At 40.1% G+C, this 22305-nt stretch overlaps 1 protein-coding gene across 1 annotated transcript in view; it reads right to left on the bottom strand.

Annotated features, from left to right (window-relative positions):
• Window positions 1-1644: 1644 nt before the first annotated feature.
• KATNAL1 (katanin catalytic subunit A1 like 1) overlaps window positions 1645-22305 on the bottom strand; it is an 86673-nt gene continuing 66012 nt past the window's right edge. The window contains exons 8-11 of the mRNA XM_018555475.1: window positions 20925-21051; window positions 17589-17723; window positions 4916-5042; window positions 1645-1921 (exon numbers count right to left, since the gene is read on the bottom strand). Of these exons, the coding sequence (XP_018410977.1) occupies window positions 1723-1921; window positions 4916-5042; window positions 17589-17723; window positions 20925-21051 (588 nt within the window). The 3' untranslated portion in view covers window positions 1645-1722. The remainder of the gene's footprint in view (window positions 1922-4915; window positions 5043-17588; window positions 17724-20924; window positions 21052-22305) is intronic.

The following is a 22305-nucleotide window of genomic DNA, read 5'->3' as shown; positions in this document are numbered from 1 at the left end:
CTTAAAGGGCAGACACAATGTTCCAGTCTGATCACTCCGAAGTATAAAAAAAGCTTCTAACTGCCAGCAGCAGACTGATGACACCATCTTAGCCTAGGCAAAGTCACTTGAAAGGAGCTCATGGACTGCTTTTTGATGACAAAAGATGGAGCTTTTTAAAAACTAGTATTGTTGCTATAGATTGTGACGTGTGGGAAATGTATGAATGCAAGCTTGTAAAGTTACTGAAATATCCATATTAAAGCGGAAGTAAACCACTGTATAAATGCTCAGTTTTTGCTGTGTATACTTGCACATTAGGGCACACTTACCTTACAAGTGTGCCTTTTTCCAATGCTGCCATTGAAGTCCGATCTTCAGTCTCCCTCCCAGTGAATTTCTATTTTACGGACTTTACTTCTGCTTCAAGGGTTAAGACAACAACAGATAAGGTTAAGAGGAGGATTAGGTTAAGTGTTAGAGTCAGATCAGGTGTTATTGGTTACATTTATTAGAGGGAGGTTAAAATATAACCGTACATGTAAGTTACACGGCAAAATAGCTTGCAAACCCTAATCTTGCTACATTTACCACTGCACTGCATCTTCTTCCAATGGTGTAAGGCGAGCACCCTATTGCTAGGGTCCTCAGATTCCTGTAAGGGGAACTTGACTAGAGGCTGGCATTAAGCACCATTAAAATTTATGTATAGCCAATGTGTGTGTGTGTGTGTGTGTGCGTTTTGGATAGATTAGGGAAAAGTTAACACATCTGCCAGGTTATTTATTTTTTGCTGTGCGCACCATAGTGAAATCTCCCTTTACTTTCTGTCTCAGAGACACAGCAGAGAGTTAGAGGAAATCTTACTAAGGGGAATTTCCCTCTTAGTTTTCCCAAGAACAAATGTCCTCATTGGAAGATTCACGCTTACCTCCTATTCTGGGGTTTAATCTAAAATTTGCGATTTCCTCCCTCTTTCTCAGGGACAATGGTTACCAGTAGAACCAGAGGAGTGAATCTCCCCAATGGGGACACAGACACCAATAAAAAGATTTAAGGGACTGATTTCTGTTCTGTAGATTCTGCTGCAACTGCTGTTGGTATTTAATTCCTTGATGCATATCTCTAGGTCACTCATATTTTTCCACCCATTAAGCCTTTAATGGTTCAATTAAACTTTTATCTGCTTCTATAGCCTTTTTTAGGAACCCTCTTTGAGTGTGCTTGTGGGGTACCTTCCAAGATCCTATCCCAGAAGGTGGCATTTCAGGATGCCATCACCTCAGTCAGGAAAGTATTCAGATTGGCAAGTTGGCTTTCCTATTGAAGCCTATGGGGGAAAGGGGGAATCCAGTAAGTAAATTCTGGACCTCTGTGGTGCCCATTATACCCCCTCAGTTATTGCATTTCCTTTTTTTGTTTGTACTATCAAAATGAAATCAGCACAGACATATTAGATACCGAAAGCCCATTGTTTAGGAGTAAAGTAAGAAAGATGAAGTAAAAACTAAAGCAGATAGGAATAAAATGAGTCAAATTTTTAATAAACAAACAATTAGGTTATTTTCTACAAAAAAAAGGCAAAAACATGATCTTCTGCGGGTGCACCATGGAGGAAAAACAGTATAGGTGCTTAAGTGAAACATGCTAAGAATGGTCAGTCTTTATGAGCCAATAGAGGAGGTGAAATAAAACCTGCACAATGTACCAGAGTTATTAAAGTCACACCAATTATCACATTTACTAAGCAGAGCCAAATTCGCTCATCCATTTCTCATATTTCTCTAGATCTGCAGCAGAAACAGATTTTGAAACTTTCTTTAATGCCAAATTAAAGTCTGTCATTGTAACAGGCATCTGTAGCTCATCCTTTGGCAGTGCACGGATCTGTTCTGGAGTCAAACCCTGGATTCTTCGACGCATGGCCATCATGGAGGCATCCCTGGAAAACAAGTAAACATAAAAAATGTAAGTTCCTATAAAAAGTGTAAACACAGAGATATAGCTGTGCTTATAAAGTATTGTAGAGCTAGTTGCAAAATCAGTTAGAGCGGGATCATTTCTAAATACCTACCGCAGATGGTATCCTTTATGGAATGACCCGCAATCAATTTATGCTAAAATGAAGACCATGTTTTTAGGTTGTAAAACTGCAGGAAAGCCAAATTCCAAAGCACACAGTCATGTGACAGTAGGATGCAGATTTAACCTGAGACATTGATATCTCTACATGTAATCTGTTGCTATTTTCTCCTCTGAACTAAAGATGGGGCTAATACTAATATGAAAACTGTTTAATCTGCACAATAAGTGGAAGGTCTTGTTACAGCCACACCACTGCTTTTTAAATGTCAGCAGCAAGAGGAGTGGTTAGAGAATGAGATAAGGCTTTCCTGACTTTTGACAAAAATCAGTGACAGCACAGTTTAGTCTGCTTAGGCCATGTATTTTGAGAAGAAAAGAACGGTGTTTGAAATATATGATGGAGCCAATTATAAAATCAACGCAATATTTACATTCTTGGGGAAAGGAAGGGTTCATTTTAAAGCCAACCTTTACCTAATGACAATTAAAAAAAAAAAACTACAACTAGAGTTACATAGTTAGAAAGGTTAAAAAGACATAAAGTCCATCAAGTTTAACCAATACAGAAAAAAAGAAAAAAAAAGAAAAAGAAAACCTCCATATACAGAAACCTATACCCACAGTTAATCCAGAGGAAGGAAAAAAAAACCTTATAAAAGTATGGTCCAATTTGCTGCAATAGGTGAAAAAATGTCTTCCTGATCCCATAAAGTGATAGGATATTCCCCAGATCAACAATCTCTGATGTTATTATAAATAGTAATGAAAATATTAAGTTATGTTTTGTGCATTTAGGAATGCATTCAGCTTTTCTTTAAAAAAAATCAACTGAGCTAGGTGGAAGTTTTTGAAGAAGGGTACACTGCTAGTGGTGCATGTGCAGTGTAGTGTAGGCCCTGGCTAATCCCTGGCATCTGTAAAATACCGGAAATGCAGCCGAGTGCTGGTAATAATGTAATTCCTGTGTATATGTACAGAAATTACATCAGAAGCGGTCACCCAATGAAAGGACATCAGCAATGTGGAATTCAGGACAGGCGGCAGAGAAGATGGCAGCGCCAGCAGATGGAACATTGAGGTATACCTTTAATCTGTCAATCTGCCATTAGTGGAGTTGAAAACAAACATGTTGTGCATACATTTCACGTTTTGAGCAGTTTAAATCCGATACATACATTCAAGGTGCATCAAAACAAAATGTGTTCAAAGCCTGAGTTTCATTTAGCAGATATTGCCTGAGCAGAAAAACCTGCCCCCTGTCGGCATGTTGCAGAGAAGGACCTTTCCTCTCTGTGTGGCAGAAGAGGTCTCTTTGCAGAGGTCTGGCACACCCCCTGTGAGTCATAGTTAGATCTCTGGAATCAGCAGGCAGCATGAGCTATGTGCATTACAAAGCTATAGGTCTGACTCAACAGAAGGGGGTATTGGACTTCTCCAGAGGCCACTGCTTCCACAGAGAGCAAGGGTCCTGCTCTATATCATGCTGGCGAGCTTCAGGCTTTGCTTTTCAGGTTGTGGCTGCTTTCTAAATGAAAACTGTAAGACTTTGGAGAATACATTCCCAGGGCATCATAACAAAAAGGTGTACAATCTAAACAGTTCAAGATGGTTAAAAAGTTAACATGGGCTTTAAAAAATGATACCAAAATAAAGCATGGAAAAAAAAGTGACCTCTATAACCTCGCTGTACTTTGCAGGGGCACATTCTTGCAAGATATGGGATCCTCAGGTTTCCCAGGAAGTTGAGGTAAGGCTGAGTACCTTCACCTAAGGAAATGGGTCCAAAGCCTGGGTAACATCTACTTTTTTGGCTAATGGGCGTTTTATTTTTTTAGTAATTTTGGGGTTGGGTCCAACAGATAGGTGATAGTAAATTTGGACTGCAAGGTTCCACTGAACAAATGTACAGTTATGCGACAAGTATCCTGTTTGTCTTGTCACCCTTCCCCTGTTAAACTAAACTAGCTCCCCCTCCACAGACAGATACTCTTCTCAAAATTTCAGCCACGGCCTCAGGTGTTTGTTTACATTCTATGCACAAAGCCGCGTGAGGCATAGCAGCTCCCTATTAGACTTCTATTAAAGTCCATGAGAATCGACACTGGTCAGTGAAGGAGATACAAAAAGGTGAGGGGCTCTTTAGTCCTGTGGGTGTGGGGTGGCAGGGCAAAAAAAATGATAAGTGTACTCATACTGAAAAGGGCACTTAATATACTTTAATGCCTCTGTAAGAAACAACTTTTCACTGAGAGCAGATTTGCTAAAGATAATTAAAGAAAACTGAAAAATACCGGCTGAGATATTAAAATTTGTAATAACACTTCTAAGGAACTGAAAGCAGATGATTAATTGTACAGGCAGATGTGCTTAAGACAGCTAATGGACTACTAAATTATTTACAAAAGATTACGGTTTCATCCAGTGAGATTTCATCTTTAGCATAAAACAGACTAAATGAATTGTGCATGGCAATGAAGGAAATTGCAGATTAACATTGCGCATATTAAATAACCTCTTGGCCATCCATTTTTTTTTTTTTTTTAAAGAGTGGTCAAATTAAATGAAATAATTTTAGGATTTGTTTTATAATGTGGTCTTGTTGGAATACTACAGCACTGAGGTGCACTCACATTAAAGAGCAATTCCAGATAAAAAGTGAAACACATTTGCGAGCTACTAATGGTATTCCGCATATTCTGCAGCTGTTCTAAATCAGAAAGGTTTTTGTCTTAATATGAATTACCAGTCATTTCCTGCAGACAACCTTCATAGGTTTACTGGGAGCATTCTTCCTAAAAGTACAAGGTCTTAAAAAAAACCCTAAAAAGTAAAAATAAAGTTCATATTATACCTGCAAACATTAGTTATATCAGCGCCAGAATAGCCCTCGATTTTCTCAGCAATGATATCCAAATCTACTCCAGACTCCAACTCAACTTCTCGCAAGTTTATCTTCAGCAGTTCAGCTCTTCCAGAAGCTGTAAGGAAAAAGGAATTCTGTTTTGGTAAAGACTCTATTTTAATGTTTCTACAATAAAACCAGAACTTGATTATATTAATTCTCTTCATTCTGTGTTCTTGATGAGATAAAAAGCATGGACACAAACGCTCTGTAATATGAACCAAACAAAATATATGATAAAATGAACATTATCTAAATGACTACAATATCTAATGAAAGAAACAAAGCATTAAGCACAGTTAAGGACCAATATATATATTAGATAATGGTCATATTGGACACCTGTTATTCAGCAATAGTGAATGACAATCAGGTTGTCTATGGGACACAACATACACTTTTGGGTCAATAGTGTAAGTGAGGGACAAAAGTTAAGCTCTTCTCTTGATGTACAGATAAAAGCAAGCTACTGTACGTTATACCCTAAGGAAGGCTGGTGTCAAACAAATTGTAATTATCTCATGCATTTATGTAAACACTTCTTATTAATGAAGCTTTACCATAGCAGGGATTATAAAATGTGAGTGGATTTTGGTCTTTGGTACAAACCAGACTCAGAATGTGTATTGTTTTGAACTGTTCTTCTGAACTATTTACAATGTCCATTAAAGCCTGTCAAGCTCTGGACTAGTGCTCTGGCCTAATGCTCATAACAACAGCCAGTTAGGCCTTAAGAGGTTTCCCAGATCATCTTAGGTGAAGAAAGATTTATGAATCTCCTGGAAACTGCATTTATTGAGCTTGATCTGACAGAGCTAGTGGTATTTTGTTGTGTGGGGATCGTTCAATCTTGTCTGCGCTTTTTAAGATCAGTTGTCTCTTGCTGGGCAAAAACTACAGATTTATAGATAAACGATTTGGTGCAGACAAGTTTTGGAAAAAGAATGGTGCCAATGAGTTCCATACAAATCCCCATTCGCCCCACTTATTTTAGGGTGCATAAGACCCCCCATGTCGTCATTTTACTATTTTACATAATTATAATATAGCAAAGTAGTCTACCAGCTGGAATGCTCCTGTAGAAAGTTATAGATAGGGAAAACAAAACATCAAATATGGGTGAGAATAGGTGAACATCTAAGAGATATAAAGAAAAAAAGAAAAAGATAGTCCAATATTTCATAATTGTATTCTGGAAGGACTGAAAATAAAAGGTATTTTTATCGTCACGGAGAGAACATTTTGATAGGATCTTGATGCAAACAGAGAAGCAGTGGATGTATAGACTAAATACATTATCACCCAAAGGATTAAATACTGAATTCAATCTACAAGTGTTTTTGTAAAGAAAATGAAGAGGAATAATATTCTATCTAATTAAGGGCTGGGTGCTTAGTGTGAATGCTCTATGGTTTTTTGTATATTTAATACATTGTATATTATATTTTAGTTCAGTGGTGTTAATATCAGAGTCCCCTTGCTCGCATGCTTATACTAGTAAGATACTAGAAGGGTTTAACAAAGTAGGTGGAAAAACGGCTTTAAATAGACGCACCTAATGGGAGGGGCGAAACGCGTCAACTGATCCTTGCCTGACGGGCTGACTATCGCGATCTTGAGAGATTGAAGGAATGCTTGAGCAGGCTATAAAGTGGATGATAGCGCAATCTCAATGACATTATGGCTGCAATATGACGGAGGAGCCAGCAAGTACAAAACTAATGTTCTACTTAAAGTTACTTCATTGACTTCAAGTGCTACACTATGTAAGAGCAAACAAGAATTTTGTTGTTTTCAACCGACATCAAGATCGGGACGATTAATATCAGCATTTGAGGAGAAAGACAAACTAACACTCCTGGTTAAAGGTGAGGAATTCACCTGTTATAAAGTGACTGTCTATGGACTATGTAGCAAAACAGGGGGTAACAACAGGCAATGAGGATTATATATCTGGACTGAGATCCGATACCGGTGTATACTTAATAATCAAATCAGACCTGTCTGTGTGTTTGCCCCTAACAGCAGAATTAGTGTGACACACAAGACATTGATCTAACAGGAAGAAATTACCAGCTATGATATGTATCGGATTGTTTTTGTCCTGATAATTAATACACTGAAGTGAAAAGGATATAGTCTCCAATAAACACTATGTGTGCAGTATATAAAAAGAAGGGAAGCTTTGCTCCCATTATTATGATGTTCAATACGAAAAGATACTCTGTAAAACACCAATCCTGAACTTACCAGTATATTCAATTGTGTTGTTTCTGGGGAGGAAGAAATGTGGACAATCTGGCAACATTGTCATTTATTATAACGCTCAAACGAGTCTGTAAGAGCAACACAAAGATGGAGATCAATCCTCCCGATATTACAACGAAGCAGCGCAGCCGGTCAGAACATTAGACATAGCAGCCAGCTGCAATATAGGAATTTCTCACAGGTGGATGATTGAGGGGCCCGCCAGCATGTATGAATGTATTTGGGTGGACGTGACAACGTTATCAATCCTTTTTATGGTGTTTCAGGCAGTGGTGCAATAATTTGCAGTTGTGAATACAATAAAATTGTTTCTAATTAATTACACGCGCCTCTAGTCATAAGTAGCTTCTCCAGCTTGTGCACTACTTATGCACAGGTATTCTTCTTTGGTTCATATGCTATACAGGTAAAGACTGGGGCTTGCTTACTGTCAGGTGGTGTTGGAGACCATGATTTAATAATGTATAATCCATTAGTTCCTCTAGGGAATCAAACATTTTTTTGGGATTGTAAAGCAGACTGTAAACAGATGCCCCCCTCCCTGTGATTCTATGTAAAACAATCACTAAACAGCAGCTCTGCCTTTACACACAATACACTGTCTTGGGAGGGGTTGTGGGAGCTCACAGAGAACTCCGTTGTAATTTACATATCACAGAGGCAGCTGTTTCCATAAGGATATGAAAGCTAACAAAAAAACAAAAGCTTATGTGTTCATATACAGCAACTGCATATGCCTGCTTCATGTTTACTTGGTGTATATTGCTGGTATATGGGTTTTAAAAAAAAATGCCTCTGCAAAAGGTGGCAACGGGCTTTAAGTGTCCTCAGTAGGCAGTGTCATTCAATTCACCTCATTTAAACCCAGGTCATCCATGACTCGCCAGTGACTGGACAGTGAAAGAAGAAGCATCAAATTGATAAACTAATCTCTCTGTCACTCTGCTTTCTTTCCTTATCAGGATGCGTATTGTCAGCACACAAACTAATTGGCTCCATGTACTGCTTCTTCCTTTCACACTTCAGCCCTGCTGTACAAGGATTGCAAGAGGCTGATTCCAGGTCAAAGTCTGGTACTTACACTGCTTGCATTAAAAAAATTATGATGTATTATTGATTACAGAGTTGCAATAATTGTGTATTTTTTTTATATCTGACTATTAGCTTTATCCACCATGAAATGTTCATATGTATATCTTTATCATAGGGTCTCTTTATATGATTATTATATTATTATACTGGATTTATATAGTGCCAACAGTGTGCGCAGCACTTTACAATATAGGGAATGAGTCTTTCTTTTCCTAATGTCTGCCAACAGGTCTAAATACATCTAAATGTTGCCCTCTATATAAAATACAGCTAATTAAAAGTATTGGGGTTTCTTTCCAGGAAAGTTAAAAAAAAAGGATTAAAAGCATCTAAATTGGCCACGCAACCACTTTGTATGCTGCGTGAGCACTGCATGCAATTGTCCCAGGTATAAAATGTCCACACATATTCTATAATTCATTCCTGTCTACCATTAGATGTCCTTGAGCAAGAAGAATATTATGGGAAAAGGGATTTATAACATCCCCTGAAATGACTTGTGTCTAGATCTTTTAATTCATCTAAAAGGTTACACGTTGTAGAAATGGACCATTGTATCCAGGGTCTGCCTGAATCCTGCCATGAGGTGACATCACCGTTCAACTGCTGGAAACTAAATACATTGGAGATCATTTATAAAAAATGATGAAAGAAAAGTGTCTGTGTTACCCAATGCAAGGGATTAGATTCCAGCTGTCATTTTTCTACAGTGGGTTAAAACAAGAGCACATTTAGCATAAGAACTTGGGCTTGTGCCTAGTGCAGCACCAGAAGCCAAGACTACTTTTTATTTTTCTCTAAAAATGATGCAATTTAAGTAAAAGGGGAGGGATTCCTGTGCATCACTCATATATGTCTAGAGTTGGCTATAAACGGTTCTAATTTTTTAGTTCAACCCGTGGGCTGAACGAAGAAAATAGAATAGATTCCTCCATCAACCCTTACAACGGTTGATGGATGAATATCCTGCCGTTTTCCTTGTATCCTGACAGCGGCCACATCTGATTGGCTGCTAGCTCTGTTTGGCTGAGGATTTTCCAATCGCTTCTCGGCCTTTTGGCTAAGATCAAGTGTAGTATCTGTTCTTATCAGTTTTCGGTGGGGAAAAGAACCGTCCCTGCGGGGGATGGTTACTTAGTACTCGCTGGAGTGAAAGAGCGTGTGGGGCGGCTTCCTGTGAGAGGGGAACCGCTCAGTACATGGCTTTCTGACTGAACAGATGCGAAGCTTGGTCTGGCTCGAGGGTTGGGGGGCAGCAGAAGCCCATGGTGTTGTGCCCCCTGGGGGTGGCGTCCCAGGGGTGCGCAGAAAGTCACTTGGGTGTGGGACCCCACATTGACTCACTGTGCACTTGGTCACACACCACCTTGCATTTTTCTGCACATCGCCTCTTGGACAGGCCTTATGGCTAGTCCGGGGCAATATTTTTGCACTCCGGCCCCTAAGGCCTGTCAGCGTGGTGCACTGGCACTTTAGTATTATTTATTGCACTCTATGCACGATGCACGATTGACTTTTTGATTGAAATTTTACCCACAGATTGCTGAAGGTGCAGGTTCCTTCGGGGCCTATTCCTGACGCTGGGAGGAGATTCTGTGCCCTCTACGGGGTTCTCTGTCTCCTCCCACCCAGGAGGTGGGTCTCTCTTCGGGAGAGCCCACTTGCCAAGTACTATGGGGGACCTGTTTCGGCAGGTCCCCAAAGGAAATGGTCCATCGGCCTTCGGGTTGGTGGACCAAAGTATCTCAACCCCTGTCAGGAGCCTTGCGCCCCGGGGGGTCGGGAAATGGGTCCCTTCTTTGGAAGGACCTTGCACCCTTGTGCACGTTTTTGTGTGCTGTGATTTCACGGTTCACTTTTTTTGTTCACAGGGGGAAGTTTGTTTAGATGCACGTCCACGGGCTTCAAAAAAAATAAAATAAAAATAAAATAAAGTTGGCTATAAACGGTTCTAATTTTTTCGTTCAACCCGTGGGCTGAACGAAGACAATAGAATAGATTCCTCCATCAACCCTTACAACGGTTGATGGATGAATATCCTGCCGTTTTCCTTGTATCCTGACAGCGGCCACATCTGATTGGCTGCTAGCTCTGTTTGGCTGAGGATTTTCCAACCACCTTTGATCAGCTGATTGAGGGATGCCAGGCAGAAAGGTGCAGATAGCGGCACCAATGCAGCAGATTCAATGTATAAGCCGAGTTAAATGTATAACCCGGCTTAACCCTTTCGCTGCCAAGGACGTACGTCGTACGGAGCTACAAAAGTGCTTCCAGCTGGCCAGCTCAGTACGTCGTACGGACCTGGCATTTACAGTTCTACTATAAGCTGATGGTCGCTCATTATAGTAGTTCGGCTAGAACTATGAGGTGAGTGGAAATCACTCATCTCATAGTTCTCCTTTAAGCAGTGTTAACACTAAATATGGCCAGAAAGAAGTTATCTGATTGGCTGCTGTGGAAAACGGTACAGATTTCACACTGAATTAAATGTCTGACTTTCATATTAGGCCTCATTCACACTCAACCCAAGTGCAAAATTGTACGCATATTTATAAATGCTTATAGTCGCGTATGTATGCACGTATATGAGTGAATTGTATGGAATCCCAGAATGCATAATTTTAAATACGGTAGAAACTTTAATGTACTGTATATATACTGTACTTGCATACGTGCGTATGCGCGTGCATAAAATCCGCAGAAATTCCGAACCCGGACGCATCTCGGTTACATTTTGATTTTGCGCATCTTTACGCAGCGCAAAAATATGGCTTATACGCAGCTATGTGCATGGAGCCATTTATTTGCATATGGGAAAAAACGCTTCGTGCATCTATGCGCAGCATATTATACAGCAGTGTGAATGAGGCCTAATAGTGCAGATCTGTAAATGATTTAGTATTGCATATCTTAGTGCCTTGCGTCTGTACAGGCAGCCATAGATTGTAAGCTCTCAAAATGTGATCTGCGCATGCGCCCGCCCCAAGATGCTTTTCACATTTTCGGACAGGAGCAAGTGGGGAGGAGACAGGTAAGTATTAACCCTTTTCAAAGTGTTTATTTTTTTTTACACTATTGCATATATCTACTGCTTGCTAGCCATAGATATATGCAAAAACACCCAAGGCTTTAATTATCCTTTAAGTATTAAAAGTTGTTATTGCCGGTGGCAATAACACAACTTTGTGCCCGGATGTTGGAGGCTTAGTGTTGGATGGTGCGGTGACGTCTCCTTTATGCCAGGTTTACACCCGAGTGATTTTTTTCTGTGCGTTTTTGCATTTAAAAACGTGCATTTCTTCCTGCAAAGAGATATCTATAGGGATCAAAACCGCGCGACATCCACCTGAAAATAGCTCCTACATATTTCTTTTTTCGTACACGCAGCGCTAAGGTGTGAACAGTCGCCATTGACTTGCATTAAAATGTGTGTTTTGCGCGGATAGATCCGTGCATAAAACCGCTCAGGTGTGAACCAAGCCTTACATCAAGATTGTGAAAGCATAAGATAGCACAAGAGGTAACTAATGTTATTTATGATTTCACTAACCTGTCCTCTCATATGTCAGAAAGGCGGAGTTCTACTTTAATATCTAATTTCAGACATCCAGCTATTGTTCTCTCCCGCAGCCATGACAGCTCTGAATATATGTGAAGTTATATAATGGCCGATCAGGCTGTTGCATTTTGATGTAGGCTCAAAGTCTAGACAGCAAAGTCACAGAGAGCAGCCATCAGTGAATTACAATGATCTGATTACAGAAATCTGAGCCTTCAAGTGAAAAATCTGAATCTTCTATTCTTTTCCTAGTTTAAACATTGAATCTAATAAAAGTCTTCGGCAGCTTAGAATGATTTTGAGCTTACCGTCTTGACATTATCTTGATGTACTTATAAATATTTAAAAAGTGAATTGCAGAAGTGTTAACAGTGGTTAAAGGAAACATCCCCAGGGAAGAAAGACTTTATGCTTTGCACAGTACATATCCTTGTATAGTAAAATATTGTTATTTTTCTGCTCGCCATCATTTCTTTAAACTGCACCTGTCATTTTGAACCAGTTAATATATACTACGAAGGAGGCAGAATCGTACCGCTCATTTTGCCCCAGTAATGATGGTTTCAAAAGATATAGATATAGGCAGATATCTCCCAGAGAATGAGAAAGTGATATCTGCTTGTCCTTGCACGAAAGCCAGAAGTACACTGGTTCTGGGTCACTAATGCATAAAGTATTAAAGTCAAATGCTAGCCCCCCGCCCCCAGTGCAGTGCACATTCTGTGATCCGGCCTCATAGCGAGTTCATTGGAGGTGGTGCGGTAGATCCACGGCTAAATGTGCTTTGGTCTCATGTCTTACAATGTATGTAGTTTTGTTTGATTTTGGTCCTAATGTTGTGGTATGCATTATTATTTTGTACTGATTTTGTTTTGTGAGATTGTATGCAAATTTATTTTGATGTGTTGTTTATAGTATGTCATGTGTCTTTTTAAAATAAAAATTACACCTGTTAAAAAAAAAAAAAAGTCAAATGCTAAAGTATAGCAAGGCAGGTACCAGTCATGCCAATCCTCTGAATTCAATAATTCAGCAACAATTTAACAATTGTTTAACAATTTAACAATGTTTCAGTTTATCATCCTGTTACTCTAAGGCTCCAAGCCCCCTTTCATTGATCATTAACTTGCTGGTGTTAATCTAAAGATTTGGGAACACCACCATTCTTTATGTATGCCATCAATCCAACAGAAAGGGTGGAAGGAAAGTGAAAAAGAAAAAAACATTTGACCAGAGCCCACAGGGCCATCCTTAAGTATATGGGAGTTGTCTGCCTGCAAACCCACTTTGAAGCAGAAATAAAAGAAAAATCTGTAGGCAGGTAGTTTTTTGATAAACAAGACTTTATATGTCTCTTCTGGCAGAAAAAAAAAAGCTGCTTTATCAGACTGCTATTACATTTGTTATTTGTGTACACTGCTTGTGTTACATGTACATTCCTGGCATCTGAAGGATTCCAATGATGAACTGTTGGGACAATGTAGCTCAAGAGTTCATGCACAGAAGTTACATCATCAGGGGCTGGCCAACACGGGACCTGGAAGAAGATCAGGAGAAGATGCCTTGCATTGCTGGGGGAGTGCACACTACAGGGTAGGAGTTCCATTATGAACAATGTGCACTGTGCATACTCGCGCTTTATGGCATTAAGGAACCCACGGTGGATTTAGTTCCGCTTGAATGCAGCATGTTCATGGCGCATAATTAATTTTTTGATAAGATGACTCAATTAAGTCAATTGAGGTATTAAACAAACACCAACTTAATGTTGCATGCCTGCTGACAAAGGTAATTCATTTGCTGCCAATGAAGCAGAAAAATACTCAAAGTCTGAGGGAATGTGGTAAGAAGATCTGCATGTAGATGTCAAATAAACAAATAATAATTATTCTGGGATAGCATGATTACATGTCTTAATTTTAAAAGAAATTATAAAGCTCAACCAAACTCAGAGAATTAGGCTTTCAAATAAAAATTATCACGGTCACTGACCTCTGCTTAAGTATAACTTAGTGCTCCATTATTTCCTAAAGGAAAGAACTTCTACAGCTAAAGTGGGGGATAAAGGAATGCTATAATCATCGAAGAGGATCATTCATCAGAGGTCTCCAAAGAAGTGTGTGTTAACATCAAATCAGACAGGCCAATGTTATAACCCCTCACAATCTTACCTCTGCCACCCCTTAAAATAATCAAAATGGAGGCATGTAAGTAAAAAAACTATGTTAAGTGCTTTTTCTTTACATGTAGATGTTCTCAGCCTGACTACAACCCCCCACAACCCCTCTGGCTACGTGCATGGTGTGGGCAGGGTCATGCGCGTGTGGCTGGATGGGTGGCAATGTGTGAGGGGCATTGGAGAGGTAGGCAATGCTTATAATGGGAGTAGTAAGCACACCCAGCATCCCCCTCTCCTGCTCTCTGCCTCCTGCAAGCAGCACACGGAATAGTGAGGTGACCAGTCACCCTGCTCACAGGAAGCAGGCAGCAGTGACTAGAATTTTTTAGCAGACATGAACCTTCCAACAAAGATTAGGGATCCTAATTTTTAACACTGGGACATGGGGGGGGGGTGACAAATCTGCATGTAACAGCTGAGCACTTCTTTCATGATTTCATTTTGTCTGTGTCTGGAGTTGGGTTCCAACATATTACTTTGCCTTATTTTTTTAAATAAACTGTTTTATCAAGTGAAAATCCACTGGGCCAATGGCTTGTATTGGATGATTACAACTAGGGATGCAGTGATACTGTTTTTTCAGGATCAGGATCCTGAAATCAGGATTTATGACCCGTCACCCGGCTTCCTAATTGCCTGTGATGACCTAATCACCCGGCTTTAGAGGCTGCCTGGCTTCCTGACCAATCAGGAAGCCAAGCAGCAAGTCATAAGGTGCCGCCCGGCTTCCCGATTGCTCATTAAGTTAGGCTGCTTAGCAGCACGTCATGATCTGCCTCCCGGTTTCCTGACTGGCTAGGAAGTAGGCTTCACTTGTTCCTAGGCAGCCTGGCTTTGTGACCAATTAGGAAGCCGGGAGGTGGGTCATTACGTCCTGCCCTGCTTCCTGATTGGCTAGGAAGCCGGCTTCACGTGTTTGTAAGCAGCCTGGCTTCCTAACCAATCAGGAAGCCGGGAGGTGGGTCATAACCCACCGCCCGGCTTCCTAATTGGAAAGGAAGCGGGCTCCATGCTCCCTCAGGACTGCCGGAAGTTCTGGCATCGGAGGTAAGTATCGGAGCATTTGGGCGGGTACGAGTACTCGCCCAAACATTCGCTATTGGCACTAGTCTCGGTATCGGTGCATCCCTAATTACAACCTTTATCTTTCATATCCCCTGAGATGGGGTTTAATGTACGTGCTTTATTTGTCTCATAACAGAGAACATTAAGATAAGGTAGGACAGGATTGAAGTTACATAGTTCAGTACACAGTAGTTCCACGTACTGGTAGCAAACACATTGGCTTTGAGTCAAAGCCCCCAACAATTATTGCAACATATTTACTTATTTTAGAAACATTATAACTGTGCCTATGATTTTATTGGGGATAACTAAACCACTCACTTCAGTATGGCATACCCCAGGCATGTCAAACTCAAATAAAGCAGTAAGCCGAATTGTGGAACAAATCTTCAAAAGGTCCATGTTATGTCTACTGAGAAACTCCAGAAAAAGATTGAATACTTTGGTAATTATTAATATTGTAATAAATGAAACCTACATTGTAGCCCATGAAACATTTCATGAGGTATTCAGCTGCAAAAGGCAAAGAAGTACAATCTTTTTCACATGAAAAACAGTTAGGGGCTCATTTAATTTAAATCCATAAATCCAGATAATATTGTTACATACATTAGTGGATTTAATATCCCAGTTTTGACCAACAATCGCATACCGTCCATCATCTCTACCGGGACTAGGGCATTCCTCCCTTTGAGGCCCCGGGGTTTCGGTAGAGATGATGGACGGTATGCGATGGCAGGGCCACCCACCTCATCCCAGTCCTCCTCACGTCGACCCACCTCCAGGTACTCTATATAGGTGAGTACCAGATGCCTGCTCCGTGTGTGGTTTTCCGCACACGGGATTAATCGCAGCAATGTGTCCCCCCACTTATCATAGGCATTACATCAAGATGGGCACGCCCAAAATTATTGATATACAATAACTATATGCAGCAATTTCAATTTGATAGATGAATCCGATCCCCTGAAGAAGCTTAAATGCGAAACGCGTAGGGATGAATCATGTTGGGATGAATTTTGATAGACATACCTTGGAGATTATACAATGAATGGATCATTTGGAATGAATCATGGCTGATATGTATTAGAATTTTATTAAATTAATTTATGTATTTTGGGCTACCCACTAAGAAGGGATGAATCATGTTGGTCAAAACTGGGATATTATATCCACTAATGTATGTAACAATGTTATTTATGACTTTTATCATCTGAAAAATTTTATGTACAATAAATTTGATATATTTTTACACATGGTTTGATATACATCTCTCCACAAACCCTTTCTTTTACCTTTTTTTCTGCACGTCACCTGTACAACACCAGTTTGACATGCTTGGTGTACACAAATAACTGTACTTGTTTGCACAGTGGGATTCCCATTTTAAATGGAATCTTCTCACCTACTTATGACCGCTGAGTCTATTGGAATGTTTTACTGTGCGACTCACTGGTAAAAAGCAGAGTAGAATGAAAGCTTCTATCGACAGGGTAACTGCAAGTTTTGAAGACAGTTTAAGTCCCTTCAGGCACAAAGTAGTTACTAAATATAAGGGTGTAGTCACTCAATAGAGCAACAAGAGTTTCCCCCCCTCACAGTTTTATTGTATTAAAGGTAACCAAGAAGCTGTGATTTTAGAATATACAGAAACAATACCTCCTTTTGAAATTTGGTACAGAAATGCAAGCATCTGGGAAAAGGATGTTCTACAGGCACAATTATCCATGAGACGTATAGCAAAAATCATTAGGTTATTTAGCTCCTCAGCATCTACATAAAACGGACATTTTAGTTTTGGTAGGACTGACTGTTTAATGACTAATGAATGGTAAATGTAGTCATAAGATTCAGTCAGAGTAGGTAGGAATCATAAGATGTAAAATTCTGGTACCAACTGGCCAAATTATACATATTCAGTTCTAAGCATACAGATCAGCGGTCTGCTCCGGGTCAGTGACCCAAAACGTACTGAAGTCAGAGACAGGCAGGTAAGTAGCATTTTTGGCAAGTCAGCAATGGAAAATTCCACACATCCCTCTGCACAAGTTTCCTGTATCCCAACTCTACAAAAAAAAACAACTATTTAAAATGTTGTTACTTTTTAATATAGTGTAAAGAAAAGCTGGAACCTCGGTCAGCATAGCATTGCTGACCGTGTCTCTGCTGGGTAGATTAGTAGATTTCCCATGCTTCGGGTCCCAAGCAATACCCTTTGGGACTGGGTGCCCACAGTTTAAGGGGAAAAGACAGTCTTTCAACGTGGATGCACAAAGTAGCAATAACCTAAGAGGTTATAAAAGGTACCCACTTAATCCACAACACAAAATGTTTGGGCTGGAGTTGGGCTTTTAGCTCCTATATAACAACCTGACCTGCCATTAGACCTTATAAAATCCATTAGAGATATTTATGCGATGGCAGGAATGATTAAAAATAATTTACTGCCCTCTCATTACCTGTAGGTAAGGGTATATATATCCGTTTCTCTAATCTCCTTCGTAAAGCCTCATCAATGTCCCATGGAAAATTGGTAGCCGCTAGAACCATCACCATTTTCAATGGATCATCATTTTCCAGAGCACCTCCAACACCTAGTGTAATAAAGAAGATGACGTTAGCAGAAGTAAACAAGAAGGGACTATACAAAACATGCAGCATGGTTTCTGTTGCAAATAAATGTCTTCTTAATGTTTCGATAGATTTTGAGATTCTGTGATCACATCACAGAAGCTCACAAGGCCGCTCTGGTAGCTCACTGAGGTCTATGTTCATAAAGCAGAATGTCTCAGGCAATGTTTCAGAGGACATCAGTGAACACAGCGACAGGAGACTGAACCTGTAGGTCTGGACATAACTTTACATGCACTCAGATGAGGGAAACGGGTTCCATGTACAACTGTACCCACTGGCCTCAAACTGCAACTCTGACTTATTTTTATTTGTTTAGCGGAGCGTGTAGGAGCATATAACCAAGATTCAAAGGCAGCAGTTTCACTGGCATAGCCGCAGCTTTTATGGTTTTTTTTGGTTCAGCTGTAGATATAAAATCAGTCCTTTCACGACCTTCTTGATAATTAGAAGATATATGCTATATATTCTGCAGAATACAATTTATGTTACATTCTTACTTTAAACTGTCCTTTTAATGTAACATTCTTCCTGCTGGTCAGAAGTTGGGCAGCCTAACTAGATCACAGTCTTCTCTGCAAGCCTTCTGAGCATTTATTAGCACAAAAACATTAATCAACACCATGTTGTGCTTTTTTTTTTTTGCTGTGCCCTAAATGGGGAGATTCATTTTATGAGTCTTAGTGACCACTGTCACCAGGATAGAAAGTGAGGGGAAATCCAAACTTTTGCATTGTCACCAGGACAGGAATATGGGAAAAAAAATCTAATAATTGGACAATTGTTCCTGTGACAACTTTCTAAGAGAGGGATTTCCATTTTTTTTTTTCTTGGATGGATTTCCTCTTCCAAAACAGATCAAATTGGCACTATACAATAGATTAACAATTATGCAAATGATGCCCAGATAAACATTATCAATCCAAAATAATATCAAAAACAGTACATACCTTCAAAAATGTTTTTAAAGGCTATGTTAGCTATGACTGAGGCCCAGTATGGGGGCTGAAACATGTAAGCATTTGTTTGTTTTCTGCTGTTATGCCTTTTTACAAATAAAGTACTGGATGGACGAATCCCCTTGCGAGTGCCGGTTTTTTAACTATAGCTTATTGAAGGCTCCGGCAGAAACTTTACCAGGCACCGAGGTTCAAGCAGCAGGATTGGAGACAAGAGGATAGAGCTGCTCCATGTTTCTAAATGCTGTATATATATCATTTAGTCCTCCATATGTGAATAAAGTGCTAAAACAAAGTGCTTGTCACCTCCACATCTCTATGTAAAAACACACTCACAAGATGCATAGGACCTTTTAAAATGAAGGTCTTAAACAGGGTGGTGGTCTACTCCGAGCCTCTAGCTTTTGTGGCAATACAAGTCCCATGAGGAATTGCACGACTGACAGTTATAGGCATGACTTCCAGAGGCATGTGGTTAAAGCACAGCAGGAGGGCTGGAGTTGCCCACCCCTGTCTTAGGGCTTGTTCACACCATGCACTATTTTTTCAGATTGCACTGGATTGGAACGCAGGTATTGTTGTGCCACGCTCTTTGGTGCGGGCAATCGCACTGTGAGCGGGGGGGGGGGGGGGGGGGTTGCGTGGCTGCGGTGCCATTGACTTCAATGCACCGCAACTACCCCTCCCACCCCTGAATGCAGGAAGCTGGCCGGAAAGCAATACAGTGCGTTCCATCAGCTAACCGCGCTGGAACGCACTGTATATGGCGTTAACAAGCCCTTAAGCGCTTGATAAAATGGACACTTTCCAGTTTATAGGACCCTTAAAGAGTAGCAGTGGGATTTTCTGTTAGGCTGGCCATAAACTGACCATTTTATTTTCATTCAGTCCCACAAGCTGAATGAGAAAGAACACTTGATTTGTCACTCATGCTTAACAGCATAGATGGGGGAATTCCTCCCTTTCCCACCAGCTATTGTATTCTGATAGTGGCTGGTGTGTCTCAAAAGGTGACTGGAGTTGACTGGCTGCAGTCACTGTGGGCCAAGTATTTTCAGACTCCTTAGACAAAAGTCAGTTGAAAACCAACTTTTGTGAATAGAGGGGTGCCACCTGATCCACACACTGGTTGAATTTCAGCCAAAATTTGACCAGTTTTATGGCCAGCTTTACTTTGTGTCAATGGGAAAGGAAGTGAAGGTAATTCTCCCCAATAGAAGATAGATGGCAAAGAGAAAAAAAAAAACTTTAACGCTTGCCTTCTCTAACCAAAACTAACAAAAAAAAATAAAAAAAATTGGGCTTTAGATATACATACAGCTTGACTGCTCTACTGAGTGCCTTTTATTTCTTTAGAAGGACAATGAAGGCAATGAATGAACCTGATCTGTGCTAATAACACAATACATGGATACTTGGAGTGTAGTTCATCTCATACAAAGTAGTCGTTCAGCCATCTTTATACTATTTGAAAACAGTATAAAACTGTTATACTGGTATAAGCTGGAAATCCCCATTGAAATCAGAGTGCTGGACTGTAAGTGCTACATCAACCAAAATGACTACAAGCAAACAAATACCAAGAACCTTGGTGTGAAGACCATTCTATTTCGATGAACAAAAGGAACAATAAAAATAGATGTCGGTTCTGTAGTATGCCACTGTAAGTTTTACAGAAAGGATTAACAAACCTGACAATTTAATGTTGAGCAATTGCAGGTGCTGTAGTCTGATTTGAAATTTGCAGATTTTGTGCAAAGCAATGAATAATTTATATAATTATATATGTAGCAAGTCTTCCTTTCAGCCCTCGACTTGTTAAACATTTCAATTTGAATATGGCCCCACACTGTTCTAATAATCACTATGGCTTTTCTAAACTACAACAAGTGTTGTAGTTTAGCCAGAAACTGTATTTAAACACCTTTAAAAGGGTTACAATATTGTTTCAAGTGGTAACACTCTCTTGCAGAAAAATGTTTTAGAAACTATTTGACCTAAAAAACATATACAGTATATATATCTTATAATTGGTATGTTCATTGCCAAAGTATTTTTGACAATTAAATAGGAATTGCCCTCAGCAGAGCTAGTGGCCCTAGTTTCTCCTGTGCAATTCAGCAGTTTGAATTAAGTTTGACATCTCTTTTGATATGTGTTACACAATGATAATCCATGAACAGCCATGACAGCTAGTTACCGTACCATCCATCTGAATGAGCAGCTCAGACTTGACTCTCCGACTGGCCTCATGTTCATCAGATGTTCCTCTACGGCTGCAAATCGAGTCAATTTCATCAATGAAAATAGTAGTGGGTGCATAAAATCTTGCCTGTAGGAAGCATGAGACAATAACATGATTACTAATAGTATATACCGTAGGACCTCATATACGTGTGGGTGTGTATAAACAAAATCCCCCCTAGCAAAACATTTTCAGAAACATGAAGTGTAACATCTAGTCTTAGTGCATACAGTGGTTAAGCAAAATATTGCAGCTTAGGTCCTGGGTTAGTTGGTAGGGTCATTTGATTGTGCTCTGCTTTGTAGCTGGTGACTTATGTGAGCGGTTCACTCTGTAAAGTACTGAAAAATACACTGGCACTATATAAATACTGGAGATTAATACCAGTGTGATTTCTTGTCCAAACCAGGCACATGCAGATCTTTCATTAGAAACAACAATTATTGTCTTAACATCTTCCAAACACCTGAGATATCACAGTGACTGAAAAAATGGCACCATTCCTCCAAAAGTCATACACACATAGAAAAAAAATCAAACAGTTAAGACCAACCTGTGGCGTCTCTTCCTCCATAGCAAGACATAATTGGGCAGTTCTAAAACATTAACCCACATGGGATTTTCTTACGTGCTCCAGATCTTAGTCAAGACTAGAGATCAGCTTGGGTCAGGGCAATCACTGCACATAAACAAAGGGGCAGGATGGTGGGGACATCATGGATCTCATATGGGCACATGCCCATAGTATTTCAGTGTCATTGACAAAGTATGGCCATACAAGGTCAGTGATGTCACCAGCATCCCATCCCTTTGTTTACGTGCAGATGTGGGCAGGGAATGCCTTGGCCACTGCCAATTGTTCGGATACGGACAGCTTCCTTCCAAATTCAGTTGAGTTAAGGTTCAATCTGAACCCAAGCTCATCCCTAGTCAAGACAATGCAATGGAGGGGGTGAGAAGAGATACAGCATGACTCACTTCAGCTCTGAAAGCAGAACTCTAGATTTGTAGTTTTGGATGCAGTAAAGAGGTGAATTCTATCATGTAAGATAACATTTTCCCAAAGTTAGGGAGGATCCCACATTTCACAGTTGTCACCAGAACAGATGTTTGAACTGGGAGAATCCTTTTAACTCCTGTTCTAGTGACAGCTATCAGTGTTGGATCACCCCTCACTTTCTGCTCTGTGACTATGACTATAGTGACAGTATTCCAGGCCAAGGTAAACACTAAGAGGAATGAAATACTGAAAGAAAATTTAACCTTTCCCCACTTTATCCCCCCCCCCCAAAAAAAAACCCAAACAAAAACAAAAGCGCAAATAATGAAAAATTTTAAACA

The sequence above is a fragment of the Nanorana parkeri genome, unplaced genomic scaffold (assembly GCF_000935625.1).
Source record: "Nanorana parkeri isolate BGI_ZX_2015 unplaced genomic scaffold, ASM93562v1 scaffold198, whole genome shotgun sequence".
Lineage (NCBI taxonomy): Eukaryota > Metazoa > Chordata > Amphibia > Anura > Dicroglossidae > Nanorana > Nanorana parkeri.
The sequence above is the reverse complement of the archived record's forward strand: the minus strand, read 5'-3'. Positions and strand labels throughout refer to the sequence as shown.